General features: G+C 33.0%; 1 protein-coding gene across 6 annotated transcripts; it reads left to right on the forward strand.

Moving 5' to 3' along the window:
• Nucleotides 1-1869: 1869 nt before the first annotated feature.
• On the forward strand, nt 1870-12133 carry LOC108223783 (uroporphyrinogen-III synthase, chloroplastic). Of its 6 annotated transcripts, none has more exons than XR_001807310.2 (12): nt 1874-2125; nt 3821-3908; nt 4390-4456; nt 4731-4849; nt 4942-5037; nt 5976-6031; nt 6710-6795; nt 7457-7591; nt 10849-10900; nt 11066-11183; nt 11520-11578; nt 11725-12133. XR_001807310.2 is itself a non-coding variant. In XM_017398203.2 (10 exons), the coding sequence occupies exons 1-9, from the start codon at nt 1928-1930 to the stop codon at nt 10904-10906; spliced, it is 903 nt and encodes a 300-aa protein (XP_017253692.1). In that variant the 5' UTR covers nt 1870-1927; the 3' UTR covers nt 10907-10942; nt 11066-11294. The 6 variants fall into 6 exon arrangements, 2 of the variants coding, with proteins under 2 accessions (XP_017253692.1, XP_017253691.1); XR_010292103.1 differs by having other exon boundaries at nt 1875-2125; nt 10849-10942; XR_001807309.2 differs by lacking the exon at nt 11520-11578.
• Nucleotides 12134-16494: the final 4361 nt, after the last annotated feature.

The raw sequence follows: 16494 nt of genomic DNA on the forward strand, positions 1-16494 counted from the left end.
AAAAGTATTTTAAAAATCTTCGATTTATTGATTAACTTTTAAATAAGTTTTCATTGATTTTTTGATTATATCCTAGCTTCAATAAAAGTTCCACATTTATCAAAAAAAAACTTTCATAAATTTCTAAAAATCTTAAATTGATAGACTAATTGATAGCTTAACTGATAGGTCTGATTCTCAATCACGAAAATTTAAAGAAGATCTCAATTAGCGAGACATGCTGGTCTGGCGAAAAGGGTAAGAGCATCTCCGACGGCGTTGGCTATAATCGTTGGCTAAATTGAACCTGTAAGACAATATGTAAAATTTGCTGAACCTTGCAAGACATTTTACTTCAATGGTACTGGCTATATTGGTTGGCTATAATTTAAAAATAGTATGTTATTAATATTTTAAATTGTTAAAATAGAATATATCAGTTCAATATGGTAATAAATGATGTACAATCTTTCTACAGATTTTCTTACAGACCTGCAGAGGTTCGACAAATTTAGCCATCCATAGGAGGTTGGCTAAATTTATAGACAACAGGTGAACATGGTTGGAGTTGAGTTTTTGGAGCTGTTGGCTAAATTTTTTTATTTTAAGTAAGCCAACTCAACTTTTAGCCGAGGGTTTTAGATGGTTGGAGATGCTCTAATCACAACTTTACAAGTCCTATATCATGTGTTTTGGGGCACGTACGTATGCACTTACGTAGTAGAAACCTTTTGGTGCAAGTGATTAGCCAGGAGGTTAGGTTTGTTCCAACGAGGGGCGCACAAGTATCCTAACCCCGAGTCCTTGTGTCGGGGCGCACCATAACATTTATCAATACCACAACCACCGCCCTCGGATCGTCCAAGAGCCATGATCCAACGGCTACAAATCACCGAATAAAATAGAGCATGATTTTGTGTAAAGCAAAATCAGGGATTATTCAAAGTAGAAGGGCACTCGATTGTGCAATACTATTGGACCACGTAAGTTACTCTTATTTGGTGTACTGGACCACCTCCGCTTCTTATTACTGTCACTAATGTTGAAACATAAAAGGAAAATACACTTTACAGATAATAATAATGAATTTTTTTAAAAAACAAGCACTTAATTAAAACAGAATATTATTATTTACATATGGCATTATTACTAGTTTCCTGTTTATTATACACAGTATCAAATCTTTTTTTTTTTTTTTGTTATTTATTCAAATTTTAACATATGTTCTCGTCTCCTCAATTCTGTATATTGGGGATAAAAATAATTTAAAACTACTACAACATATAATTTAATAAATTATTTTAATTTTTTAATTAAAATTTCTAAAATTTAAAAATAAATTATATTTATATGATATATAAATCTTAAAATACGTATTAAGCAACTAAAAGAAAACTATACAAAGATGAGATGAACGAAAAAAGTGTAAAGAAATAATAGAGAAATAATACAAGGAGATGGAGGAAGAATATTATTTATATACTTCAAATATTTTATATATTACAATGCTTTTCAAGCTGTATATAATAAATTTCTAAGAGCATAAACTAAAACATACTAAACATGTGTATTAATCATCTTTAACAAATCACGTGAGATTAATCGGTGACTGTGTTTTGTTTGTTCGATGTAGTTGTTTACGTAGACGTGGTTTTTTATTATTAAATTAAATAATTTATAAAAAAAGAGGAAAGTCCAGAATCGATATTAAATATTATTTAGATCATGTACTTTACATATCGGAGATAAGTGAAAATTAAATTTAGGCCAAACCTGAAAAAATTAAAAAAAATACTCGTTTTATTGTACCGGTACCGTGACTACCGTCCGCAAAAGGAAATTATATTATAATAATAAAATAGAATAAGAACATAAATAATGATAGATGCTAACAGCTGTTACAAATCTACTCCAAGCCAACACGTTACAGTCCTGAAACAGAAAAGAAATGAATTTATCTCCTGTTCCTCTTTCTCTCTCTACTTCATCATCTCCTTCTCTGCAACTTCTCCGGCACCGGAACTTTCTCTCTCTAAAATTCCGCTCGCCGTCGTCACCTCCGTCTACTTGTGTAGTATCTTGTTCGAAAGCGGACGTTGTGGTTACACGAGAGCGCGGAAAGAACGCCAAGCTCATCAACGCTCTGGTATTTTAATCTCCATTTTATATTTTATCGAAGATGTTTACTAATTATAATGTTGATATATGTGTGGTGAATTACCGAATTGTGATTAACTCTTTTCTTCTTATTAGATTATGATGTTGTTTTATATGAATTTGTTGATGTTTTTTGAATTTTAGCGGCTGATATTTGCGCAGTATATGAGTCTTGATGTAATCTGTTTGATTATTTGTCAATGTAACGATTCAAATCTCGTAAAATACCTCAAAATTACGCTATATGTATGTGTATGTACTTGAGTATATGTTTGTGGAGAACTCCGCGATTGACTTGTAGCGAGAAAGAGGACATATATTTGTATTGTGGCGAAAAACTTTGTGATTGAATTGTTAGTATTTGACCTGTAGTACCAGTAGTAGTGTAAGATTCATCTGATTAAATAAGCAACTCGATTTAGACTTCTGTGCACTTCAGTATTGAAGATATATTGTTCGATTAATCACTAGCTACAAATAAAGAGATTTCTAGTCAATTATACTAAATTGTTTCATAAATGTATTAGCCTAGGTACAATTTGTTGAGAGTAGCTTAGGTGTAAAATCAAAGTATCTCTGTTTCCCCGTATTTGTATAAATCACACTTTGCCTGATTCTTACAGTTAAAGAGAACATCAAATCGTTGTTTTCGTCTGAGAGTATTTGTTGTGGTGAATCAGGCACAAGTTTTTCCAAGACGAACCTTTAAATTCTAGATTCTAGCTTGCAGAAAATGCAATTACCTTAGTTATAAATATCGAGAATTTTTAATTTAGCATTACTGCAGAACAATCTTGTGCATAGTGGAATTCAAGAGCCACCTGCACACCTTTATGTGGTGTTGTCTGATTCTGAAATCTCAGGTCTCATATATTGAGTTAAAAATCAGGTAAATTTTGTTTGTGGAAGGTATAGTCCACAGTCGACATGATAGTCAAACATTCTTGTGGCTTTCTTATAGCAAGATAATGAGGAAAACAGATATTACAAATGTCTGTTGCATAACCATGTTGGCATTAAGAAATTATACCACTTGATATTAATTAAATATTATATAGGATTTGATGTACCTTTGTTACATCAGAACTGTTGTTGCAATAAAGAAGTAACAACTTGGTAACCAAGTACAAGTTAAATATCATTTTGTTATTATGCAACCTCATTGCATGACCTTGTTTGCATTAAAAAGTAAAGAATGGTTGGAATTTAAACTTTTATTACTTCAACTTCAGGGTTAGGAGGAAGCCTTTGGTATTTTATAGTAAGATGAAGATGTTCATTCATTATCAATATTGGCTAATATTAGTTGTAGCCTTATAGGTCTGATTATTCATTCCTTCCAATCGTTTACTTTTGTCAAGAAGTTTCTATTAAGTAGATCCTCTAGTGTAATGTGGGGCCGCAGTCTAGGTATGTATCTTATCGACCAATTTACTTTACTATTGGCATTTGGCATGTATTATGTAGTCTGCATCAGGAACAAATTTTATACATTGTGTTCGTATTCCTCATATTCTGATTGGTGATATGTACTGGATTGTGCAAATATTAGATTATCTATATATAAGGGAATCAAGTGGTCACCTAAACGAAGCTTGCATACAAGAAAATTCTGACACTTGGTCTCTTATAGGATGCATATTAATTTTTATCCTAGTAAAGATGACTTTTATTTTGAAAACAGGCAAAACATGGTGTCAACTGTCTAGAGCTTCCCCTCATTCAACATAAGCACTTGCCTGATTTGGAAAGGCTATCTTTTGTATTGAGAGGTATGTTCTCAAGGTTGTTGGTTTCACTTCAGTGCAGCACTTGATATTTAGAAGTATGTCGGGACATTTTGTTGTAAGTAAAAGGGGATATGACTCTGTTTGGTTCTTTTAATTATCTTGCACTTAACGGTTGCCATATGTGTGATATATAAGATTTGCATATTGATATACTGCCTTTCTGATATTGAACATCTTCTATTCATTTGTATCTTGTCTATATGTGACTTTGAGATAATTCATTCTGCACTTACAAGTTCACTACTGAATGTTGCTGACCATTTTCACTTTAACTTCTACTTGAACTTGGGATCTCATAAATTTGTGAGCACTCCTTGAACAGTGCAAGTAGTTTTCAGTTTTAGATGTTAGTAAGTTTGTAATTTCAGTTAATTAGACCGTGTTCAGTGTACTGTGGTAGCAGCAGACAAGACCCAATAAACTGCATAATTGAAATGGTGTTTTGCATGTCTTTCGATGACAGATACGACTTTTGATTGGATTGTTATTACTTCTCCTGAAGCCGGTCTAGTCTTCCTTGAAGCTTGGAAGTAAGATTTCTTAAACACTCTTAAAAATTAGAGTAAAGAGTTTGTCATAGCGGGTTGAGGCTCAGACTTGTAAGTGAGTTGTATTATAAAACTGTTTGTACTAAACTTAATCCTGTTACCAGCTGTCTTAAAAGTTTCACTCAGTTCTATGATGGTTTGGTCCATAAAAGTGGGACCTTTTTGGTCCAAAAAATTGTGTTTCTGCGTACTAATAAAACAGCTGAAGTTATGGAAGAATTATCTATATTGACATTTTTCGGTTGTTGATCTCTAGTGCTGCTGGTAACCCGAATGTGAAGATATGTGTTGTTGGAAATGGTACAGCAAGCATATTTAATAATGTGACACGCTCGTCAAAGCAGATGCTTGACATAGCATTTGCTCCTTCAAAAGGTATTTTCTCGGGGAAACCCATACATTTCTAGGAATCTGATAGCTTCCAGAAGCTCGAAGGTAATTTAGTTCCACTGTACTATTCTTCACAGCAACTGGTAAAGTTTTAGCTTCAGAGCTTCCACATACTGGAAACAAAAAGTGCACCGTCTTGTATCCTGCATCTGCAAAAGCTAGCAGTGATATTGGTATGTGTGTTTTTATCATCTAGTTTGTTGTCTTGCTTTGATAGAACTGTTTATGTTCACATGAGTTAATTTATATGTTTATTGGAGTTTTAAATGGCCATATACTGGGTAGTTTTGTGAAAGATCCTGATAGATTCAAGTTCTTTTTCTAGTGGTACATTTGCATTATTCAATAAGATGCAGAGGGTTTTAATTGGAAAAGCAACCTACTCTGATATGTTACCTAGGGAAATAATCTCATTGCTTGACATTATATATGTCTTACTGAAGCACTGTATAACTTAAGCTTAAGCATCATAACAATGTAAACATATTAATTACATGTTGCTATCGCTTTTAATATGGAAATGTAGAAGGATGTCAGTATTCTTTCACTGGTGAAAAGAGTAACACAGAAGTCCTTTACAAGAGACATCCTTGCGTCAAGTGCAGGAACTTATGTACCATGGCCCTAGTGTATAGGTTACCTTTGGCATGCCTATGAATTGATTATGACAGTGTTCTGAATGTGCTGGCTAATATATAAAGCCAGCAAATTGGAGAAAATTGTATTGGTCGATGAATTGAAGGAAAGAACCCTGTTAGATGTCATGCTTTTCTTTCGAACACAACAAAAAAGGACGGCAGAATAATTTCAACTTACATCGATTGTTTAAAGTGTTTAAGCTTACAGTATACTAATAAATAATAATTAGCAAGAGTATTTACCTGTATAATATGTATAATTGTAGCAGGGGACCTAAAGATTTTTATATCCAAGTAAACCTTGCATTTCTGTTCATCACTGATGATATCCCACAGCTTAAAAAATCCTGTTAGAAAGGAGTGCTGCATGTCATTCTTGCAGTTGTGTGCAATAAGGACATCTATTTCTCTATATTGCTGATGCATCATTAGAAATTTCGATATTGATATGATATATAGCATCATCATTTCAGAGGAAGGCCTTTCTAACCGTGGATTTGAGGTCATGAGGCTGAATACATACACAACAGTAAGTATATCAGGTGCTCATATAGGGGGCATAAAGTTTTCAGTATGTTCTGTGCACTTTTATTGACCTTGTCATGCCACACCTACATACGTTCCATGTAAGAAGCATCTGCAAAGGTCATTTTTAAAATATATTGACCAGAAGCTTTAATCATTTTTAGAATTTGATTCAAATGTTAATATCTTCTTCTGGTCATATTAAAATTTTAGTTAGTAAATGCAACAAATATCTTTCTTTTCTCATATGAGGTAGAAATGAGTTCTTTGCTTATAAATGTTGCTGAGTTTCTATTATTTAGTATTCTGTTATCAAACTTAATGCGTGTCCTATCATTTGAGTTAAGTGTTTATATGATTTTTCCATTCAATTAAATTTCAAATATCCTGCTATATCTGATTTTAGTGTTTGACTTAAACGCCCATCTGACAACTATCTACAAAACTTTGTGGAGAAACCAACTTGATTAGAATCAGTAGCAAAAAAAAACCAGCAGCAATTCTTGTAATTGGCAGACTTTAGTTTTATTTGGCATTGGATGGTACTATATTTTCTCTAGAATCTTTGTAACCTGAAGTTGATCGCACATCTTTCTTAGATCAGATTATATATATTATAATACCATGTGGTGTTCTCCTATTATGACGCATCTGGCAGCTCCTGATTACTCCATATTTCCAGGTACCTGTTGATCATGTTGATCCAACTACTTTTCAGCAGGCACTTTGTTCTCCTGTTATTGCTGTGGCATCACCTTCTTCAATTCGGTAAACTATTAGACCTTTCTGAAATCTTATATTTTACTCTTCTTGGATGGAGAGTTTCTTCCATGTCCTGCTGTTTATAGCTAATGCTAGCTGTGTGGAACTTTCTTCTCTCGATAATTGGTTGTTTAGGATTATTTTCTTTGACCGTCATGCATCTGATGTGTTCTTTGTTAGGGTCATTATCTCTTTTCCTTGTTTATCTACCTGTATTTATATATGTTGTATAATAATGTTAATAAAGTACACTGCCTCCCTAATGAAATCATGTGAAATGAAAGTTTTATTTTGTAACAAACAGTATTACCTTATTTTAAGTTAAGAGACAATTTCAACTTTCAAGAACTTGCTAATGATTATATTGAAACTCTTGTGATGTTTAGACATACATACCAACTTTTTTGTTAGATATTTGGTCATCATTTTTGTTTTGATAATTCTTGTTGTGTGGTTGTTATTACTATTAGTATTAGTATTACTATTATTATTATTTATTATTATTATTAATTATCATCATCGTCATCATCATCATCATCATTATTATGAACTACTACTACTACTACTACTACTACTACTACTACTACTACTACTGCTACTACTACTACTGCTACTACTACTACTACTACTAGTACTCCTGTTCTCTGAGTTCAATCTGTTTCTACAGTGCTTGGGTTAATCTTGTCCCAGATCTAGAAAGGTGGACTTACTCTGTTGCCTGCATTGGAGAGACAACTGCTTTGGCTGCGGAAAAAATGGGTCTGCAAAATGTTTACCATCCGACTAATCCTGGCCTTGAGGGGTAACCTACATACCTACATTTTCATATTTTAGTGAAATTTACGTCATCTTGAACTAGGTTTTTACGGGTTTCATAATTTGCATGCTTTGAGTGGTAGCACTGAGCTGTGTTGCCTCCTATATATTTGGTATGACTGTCATGTTTATTGGTTGCATTTACTTGGAGATTTACATTAAGTTCTATGTGCTTTATGTAGGAATTCTTTTTTATTTTTTATTTTTTTATGTCACAAGATGTAGGAATTCTTTTTGAATGCATCAGTATACCCCAACTTCACAAAACATTTCTTTGCCCAGAAGATCAAATAAATGTTATGTGTCCAGCAGAATGTATGACAAATATAACAGATAATGGGTTCATGAGAGTGATAAATGTATAATTGATCGAGACGAATAAAAGATAAGTGTTTTCGGTTTGAATGATGATAAATCATGATTATTTGAAATCATTTAACATTTAATGTCCGGCATTTTAAAAGTAATGTAGCCTGCCTTACTCAAAGAAGTAATGATAAAGAAGACAGAAGAAGTCGGACCAAGAGAAGCAATATATTTGATAATCACAATTGAAGACTTCAACAATTATAGAACTTTGAGTGCACGAGGCAAGACTAACAAAAAGAGTGCCTATAGATAGAGCTAGAATAACAAAGATGATAAACTGCAGATATGTGGAGTGAATTACATTCTGTGCTTTCTTAGTTTAGGTAAAGTGTTTTCTTAGAGAATATATTCTGGATTTTGCAATGCTTGTTTAGTGTAGAGATAAATAATATATCAAGGGAGATAAGTGCTTTTGCAAATGTTGTGATTTTATGGATAATGATTAATGACTTCTCCTTTCCCATTGTGAATAATTCTCAAATTCTATGTTGATTTTCTTACTACTATAATTATGAACACAATGAAGGTACTAATTTTCAGAATAATATTTCCCGAGAGAAACCTATGTTACTCGACTCTTTATTTTGCTTCGAAGTACCAAGTCCGACACATAGATACGTGTCGGACACTTCTAGCTGAGTCCGAATAACATAGAGAAAAATTATATTCCAGACAAATACTTTCCAGCAAACCAATATGGGACCCTAAGTAAATAAACATGCAGGGCAATGATCCCCAGTCGCATCATTTCCATATCTCATTAGACAGGGTCTCACACTAGTTAGTTTCATGCATTAAGCACGAAGTGGCGAAGGTTCTGATCTGAATACCATGCATGCCTAGTTTCCTAGATACTTTAATAAGAGACTGAATCAAAATAGTACTAAAGCTTAGGATGTTTATCTTAGTTAGAATACCATTTTTTTTATATATAATATTACAACATACCTTGGGGTTACAGTTCAGTCTGAGAAGAATGGTGAAAGTATATGGCGCATTTCGTTTGTACTCTAAATATCCCTGATGATGTTTGAAACCCGCCCTTGACAAGGCTATCTGATTTTGTATATCATTTGTTACCAAGACTTGTTATAGACCGGCAGTGTATAATTCTCTATGTTACTTGGACTCGGTACGGTGTACAGGGATGCGGATCCAAGTGTCAGACTTGTAGTTCAGATAAATGGGGATTCGTGGATATGGATCCGAAATTGGACACTAGTGCTGTTATTCAGCTTATAATCTTAACATAAATGAAATTATACCTATTTTTTGAATTATTTTACATTTTTAAAGTTAGTGCCTTCTTAGTTCTATCAGTAAAACACATACATAATTGCTATAATAAGTGAATAAACTTGCTATTTAACAGCAGGGGCGATGCTTTCTGCAGAGACACTTTTTTTTCATGGCCTGCAGTCTTGTTATTAACTTCTTCCTTATAGGCTTTGTAGATGGTCTCAAGGTGCTGCTTCAGTTAAGCACAGCTCATATCTACTAATTTTACTAATAAGTCTTGCATGCACATGCTAGTGTCTGCTAATACGTAATAATTAATATTTCTGCATCATCTCAAGTTCAATGGGAAGCAGAAATTCTTTTAAAATCTTTTTGGACATGAGTTTGGAGACGGTTGGAGTTAACCAATGATGAGGGTAATCAATTGATTAAATAGGACAGACTTTTGTGTTTCACAAGTAATCAAGCATCTGCAGTTACACAGAAAATTTAGCAGGACACATTTTTTTCCCATCAAATACCTTGTAACATGGTATTATGAAAAGGTAACCTGCATTTATCAATAGTACCAGTTGTCAACAGAGTCCCCTTTTTCTGTTTCAAGTTTAATCTTTATTTGTTCACCCTATTAACCCATAAATCATCTAATGTTGGTAGAGTACATTATCGTAGAGTATATTGTATGGGGCAAGTGAAAAGTGGTAACTAAAGGGATATATTGGTTGGAGACAAATCTCTAATAGTATATTGTTTTTGGTACAGAAAAGAGATTAAAAAAAGTATCTGCATTTATTGGTCCTGTGATTGTCTCTGCATATTTGATGTGCTTTCCCATACACAGTTCTTGACTAAATCTCAAATCTCTAGTCTGTACTTTATGGGGTGGCTAAATTCGATATGTTGCTATTTCAATGTCCCTTCTCTCTCCATTTGCGTAAGTATATATGTATCCTTTCTTCAAAGCACACTGAGTGACAACATTAATGGTAAATAATGCTTTAGCTGTTCCTTTTATAAGAATACAAATAAAGAATCATCTCAAACACCACTAATACTTTTCATTTGTTATCCTTAAAAAAATTGCGAGCATTGGGGTGGGATTAATGCAATGCACTGCCCATCTGATAACACATCAAACCAGCAATATTTGTTTGGCTTTGTCAAGGAACCAGTTACTCTAAAACCTCAAGGTGTTAGAGAATGGCCCTTTCCAGGATCTTATATTCTAAGATTCCCCCTCACTCGAGAGCCCATTTATGGGTCGAAGAGTGGATCACGGGCGCTCATCTTTGGAGCATTGATTTGCCATTCGTGCCACTATAAATTGTGAGAATATTGGGGGTGGCAGGGATCGAACCCGAGTCCTCTGCCTAACCTCGCTCTGATACCATGTCAAGGAACCAGTTACTCTAAAACCTCAAGGTGTTAGAGAATGGCCCTTTCCAGGATCTTATATTCTAAGAGGCTTTAATATGACCTAAAGCTCCAGTCGTTTATGTGTATCATCACATTAAGTTTATGAAGAGCTTATGTATTCAAAAAGTATCTTGTATGTTTATTGTTTAACATTAGTACAAAGTAGCCCTTGTTTATATTATGGTGTGATGACTGATGTTTTGCATTTTTGCGTTACAGATGGGTCGATAGCATCCTTGAAGCTTTAAGAGTCCATGATAGATTCCAAAAGGTTTAAGACTTTGCATAATGACATCCTTTTAGTTTCTCCTAGGTAGAATGTTTCCTGCCTTCTCCCTCTGATATACCATTAATTTCATATGTCGTCTTCTTAGATTTATCATTTTAAAATTGAAAGCTGGACAAAGAACTGATATGTGCCAAATAAATTGTACAGGTAGCTGTGTAAATTTGTAGACATTTAAGGAGTTCAAACAGAAAAAGTGATTTGTGGAGCTAGTTGTTGTATCGAAGTAGGCATGTCATGTACAGAAGGCGGAGGAGCTCTGAAGGAGGTCAGTCGATGTGTTGGAAACTTGATCTATCTGATTGTATATAAGATTTGCAGTTTTGAAGCCTTGTAAATTTCCATAATTGTCTAATCTACCATTTCTGTTCCTTGCCTACTTGTTGCCTATATTCATAAAGCACCGGCTTCTGCACAAATTACGCGTAATTAAGAAGATGCGTTTTCTATATTAGCTCACTGGTGCATAATATGCATCACCTCTCTGCACTCTGCATCCAGCCTGTAACTGTCATAATTAATTAAACTAGTGAACTACAAACTAATTAATTCTATAATTTCTACCGGGGCGCGGGTGAAATAAGTAGCAACCTTTTTACCTCAGCTGCAGGGCAAGGAAACATGGCATCCTTCTCCTTGGCTTCCATGCATTTACTAGTGGAGGTAAAAGATGGTATATGGGCTGCACAAAGTTATTAGTCCAGTCTACAATAAATTCAACCTATGGTTCCAATCTTCAGTTTGTGCGGCCCTAAGCTTTAACATGGTGCTCTAGTAACTTCAATTTTTTCTAATTTTTCCTGCTGTAGGCAAGGGGGGATAGCTGATGGGTTGATGCCCAGCACACCCATCGCTGCTACCATCACACGTCTTGGGAGGCATGAACTCTTGATAACACAAGATTTTGCTAAAAGTATGCTGCAGTATATGTTAGGTGCAATGCAATTGAAGTGTAATAATTCCTGCAGTGAATTTATGACCAACTTCTTACAAAAATTGTTATCATCTTTACTTGCACCGACTTGCCGAGTATGGAAAGGGTACATATAATTACAGAAATAGTACCCAGATAAATTGTCATATAAATACCTCTAGTTGATGTATACTCCGTCAAGTAGGATGTGGTATGATAATACAAATAACAGTTGAGATAGCTGGCAATGCTAAGATCCGATGTACAGTGAGAACTTGACTTATCTGTACGTTATTGTTTTTTTCTGTTTCTTGTCTCATTGCTTGCCTGTATCCTTTTCAATCCGGATCCGCTCCATTCTCCTTTAACATTCCATGCTATCACACACATATATATACCCAGATCATTAATAGATATATTATCGTGTTGAACTTGCATATTGATTTGCATCATGGACTTTATTGTGGTGTTCTCCTCGCATTTATTCTACTTCCAGGGTGATTTTATGGTTTAGGTGGGATATCGGAACATTAATGGTACAAAATATGCAGATTTGTTTTCTTTTCTTGGTACTTTCATGATATCTGTAAGGTGCAATCTTGTGCTGGATATAGATATAAAGAGATTCCAAGAGGACTGAACTTTATTTTTTAGTCGGTATGTCTCCGGGGAATGCGTTTACTATCCTTATTGTTGTGCTAATGTTAATAATAAAGATACTGTAATGCTATACTTATTACTCCCTCTATTCCAAAATAATAGTCGCTTTGACTCTATGCACGTATTTTGAGGTGCAAAAAAAATATATTTCTACATGTTATTTTTGAAATTTTCTTTAACTAAATAAAAATAAAGATGTTAAACTTTTATTCAGAAAAAGAAAATTTCAAAAATAATGTGTACAAGTATGTTTTTTTTACACCTCAAAATACGTGCACAAAGTCAAAGCGACTATTATTTTGGAATGGAGGGAGTATTTGAGTTTCTACACTTTTGTAATTATTGCTTTCCATAATTTCCTTAAGCTTGTTGTCGGCAGTAAAGAAAGTAAGGTACAATGTCATTGTACATGAAAAAGAATGACAGAAAATTGTGATTTTCTTTTTTACAAAAGCAAATGGTGTTGAAGAGACCACTACCCTATCTGATTATAAAACAATTAAAGGCAGAAGTAATCACAGATGAGATGAGACTGGAAAAATGTAAAAACTGGAAAGTGAAGATCTATATCATGTGGTGCTTTTGACCTTTGCATGATGAAGGCAACATTAGATGTGATGAAAACAAGAGAGAGGCCTACCACTGGAATTTCTTTCGACAAGTCTATGGAGCCTGTACGTTTATAAGATAGAACCAAGGACCACTAATGAAGGCCCGTGCTGCCTTTTCTTCGTCTTGCCACATTTCGTGATGCTTACTGATGGCTTTGATACTTGCATAAAATTATGACCATATAAGCCCATGAGACCTGATCTCGTAATGTTAAATGTCAAAGTTAGGGAGTCGATTGGTTTATCTTATTTTTCAGAAATAAAAATATATGTAGAATTATATTTTTTTTCAGTGACTTATTTGTACATATAAAGATGTTAGACACTTGTCAAATATTTAATACTATATTTTTTTATGTTAATATGAAAAAAATCACAATTTTTTTTTATTTTCGATGTTTAAGAAAAGTAAACAGATGTTGGACATGATTTGGAATTTTGGACAAGAGAGTTAGAGAGTCATTAGAAGACATAATCCGTAATGATAAGCGGAAGAATAAGAAGCAGAAGATTGCGCTTAAGCAGCTTTATTAAGCTTAGACACGACAGCACAATGATTTTGAGTGGCACGACGATGTGTCCCACTTGATCATAAACTGGTCCCCACCAGTACTGAAATGCTATATAATTCAACTTGAGCACTGTAGGCTTTTATAAAGATAAGTTAATTAAGACAAGGCGGGGAAAATTGGGGATATGACAACTATGTTTTAACAGTACTTAATTAAATTCGCATACAGCGTACTTCCACGTTCACGGAAGTAAATAATTACGATGAAATTGACATGTCCGCAATAAAAATGAAAGCAACGTGAGATAATGTATTTCAATTTTCAAAATATAAGTGTTTTTATGGACAAAACTAATGTATAGAGTGCAGATTTTGACTTGCATAATTAACCCCTTTTAAAATGTTTTAAATGGGTTTTTCAACATGAATAAGAAGCTTTGTGTATGTCACTTGATTTCTTACACGTATCTAAAAGGAAAAGAGTATATAATCAAAGAATATTATTGAACTTTTTACTTCTTATATGTGAAAACATTAACTATATTTTTATCAAGCAAATAATATATAAAGAGATCAAAATGAGAATAGATTTTGGTGAGGTAATCAGAAATTAAAATAATTTGAGAATAAAACTCAAAAGATTATTATCATTATTGATTATTTGAATTTAGCTAGGTTTCGTACAAAGAAATTTACTAAATTTTAAAAGAAAATTGTACATGTTTGAAAATATAAAAAAAAAATATTAAGTTTTATAATTCAACCTGAATTAGCTTTCACTAACCAATCCCACCCTAGTTAGTATCTCACACTAGACTAATTACGAGTCAATTGTACATTAAGATAATAATCTCTCGTTAATATTAGTTTAAACATTCCGTACGCGATTCGTTGTGGTTGACAATCTCTGTCAAGTCAACAGAATAATGGAAGAAGCTAAATAAGTGGAGACTTCGCATGCTCTCTCTGTAGGCTGTGTAGGCACCCAGGAAGATATAAAAGGGACCAGCGCCTCTTGTCCCTTGTGGCCTCAATGATCATGCTAACATAACAAACTTGATTACATGTGTAAATTGTAATTATGTGATAATCAAGTATTAGCATAATAAACTTTTGTAAAAAGAAGGATTATCACGTAACAATATTAATTTTAAAAGCTTTTAGGTGGAAAGGCATTTCCGATCTTCGATTAGCCATTTTAAACAGCAGCTAGTAAAAATTCCCGTTCGAGTCTGTCTTTGACCGTATTTTTTTTCGAGTTGATGCATGTGATATTGACCTGGAATGGAGTTGCAAACTTGCAATGCGTTAGGTCTTCTGATGAGACTTCTATAAAATATAATTCATAATAATTTTTTTAAATTTTAATTTCAGAATAAAAAATGATATTTAAATTTTTATTCAAAAAAATAAAAATTTAAAAAAACGTTATGAAACTATATGCAAACAGCGGACGCAAAGAGCAGGCTGGGATATACATTACAGATTACTTTACTGTCCAAATTTAAATGACATTTTTACAGATTTTACACATATTAAAGAATTCTAAATAATTATATATTTTTTCATTTTTACCCATTATGATATTAACTTTTTATACTACCACATACTCTCCAGTCCTATTTTATTTCAATACATATTTTAAAATATTAAAAATATCATATTTTCACATAAATTATTGACAAATAAACCAAACAATTTAAATGCAAAATAATATCGGTGTCTAAATCGAAGCAGGTATTTGTAGCATAACGAGAATTTATCAGCTTCTGCAATTCATCAGGAGTTATCGAACATAAAAAATTATCAAACAGACAGGTGAAAGATAAAAGTGAGTGGGGAAAATTATAGGACTCGGTGCTGGTGGAGCGGTGGTACACGTTAATTCATCATGGAACGGTAAGGGATGTCTATTATGGTTATGGATGGTGTCTACTCACTTGTATGCATTTGCATGTAGGGACCCAACTCCTGTAAGCTTTAACTCTTCCAAATCTGGTCCATGATTCTCTCCGAAAAAAGATCTGGTCGATAATTCTAAAAATTATCGATTTAGTTGATCTGTGAGAGAGATGTTTTGCTGATTTGATTTTGAAATGATTAAGTATTACATATGTTTCGAATTAGATAGGTTTTATCATATTTTTGATTGATCATTTGGTTCATGTTCTTTATAATATCGATATCAGAGCATAGTATCTTAACCCACTTTTAATTATTAAGGTGGGTTGAACTCCAACAATATTTTTTATATTTTTATAAATTTCTTGAGTTGTGTTCACTCGTATGCAATGAGATGAGAGGAAAATGTAATACAAATTATAAAAATATTTTCTGAAGAAAGAAAGAATATGAGATAACAATTACCGTATATGAGAGTTTAAAACTTTTATGATAAATATCATAAACATAGTGAACAATATTTTTTTACAAGATATGAGTTAGATTTGGAATTCAAATCATTTAAAATGAATAATTGAAAAACTTAAAATCATAATTTGTTATCCCAATTATTTTCATAATATCCTCTCTTCATCTATTTTAGTATTATAACTAAAAATTACAAGACAATCAAGCAAAAGAAAGTCAAGGAGAAACAAATAATAGGCACACAAAGGAATATAAAATTGCCGAAGAAGGTTGGATGTTAGCTGAATGGGTAGGAAACTCCAGATTCAACTAATCAAACAATAATCCATCCACCGCCTTTTCATCCACATGCACACGCCCATATGCACGATTTTACACTAATATAAAATTATAAATTATTAAATTATCAAACTTTTATTTGAAAGGTATCATAAATTATCATTAATTATATTAAAATTTTATAATTTATTTTTAAAAATTCTGTCCTAAATAAAATTTTAAATTTTAAATATAA

The sequence above is a fragment of the Daucus carota genome, chromosome 5 (assembly GCF_001625215.2).
Source record: "Daucus carota subsp. sativus chromosome 5, DH1 v3.0, whole genome shotgun sequence".
NCBI lineage: Eukaryota > Viridiplantae > Streptophyta > Magnoliopsida > Apiales > Apiaceae > Daucus > Daucus carota.

What these genes read in the sequence shown, in the direction of transcription:
- LOC108223783 (XM_017398202.2), top strand. Translation starts at nt 1,928, where the DNA reads ATGAATTTATCTCCTGTTCCTCTTTCTCTCTCTACTTCATCATCTCCT. An exon ending in GCTATCTTTTGTATTGAGAG is followed by an intron (nt 3,909 to 4,389) that starts GTATGTTCTCAA and finishes TTTCGATGACAG; the next exon opens with ATACGACTTTTGATTGGATT. An exon ending in GCATCACCTTCTTCAATTCG is followed by an intron (nt 6,796 to 7,456) that starts GTAAACTATTAG and finishes CTGTTTCTACAG; the next exon opens with TGCTTGGGTTAATCTTGTCC.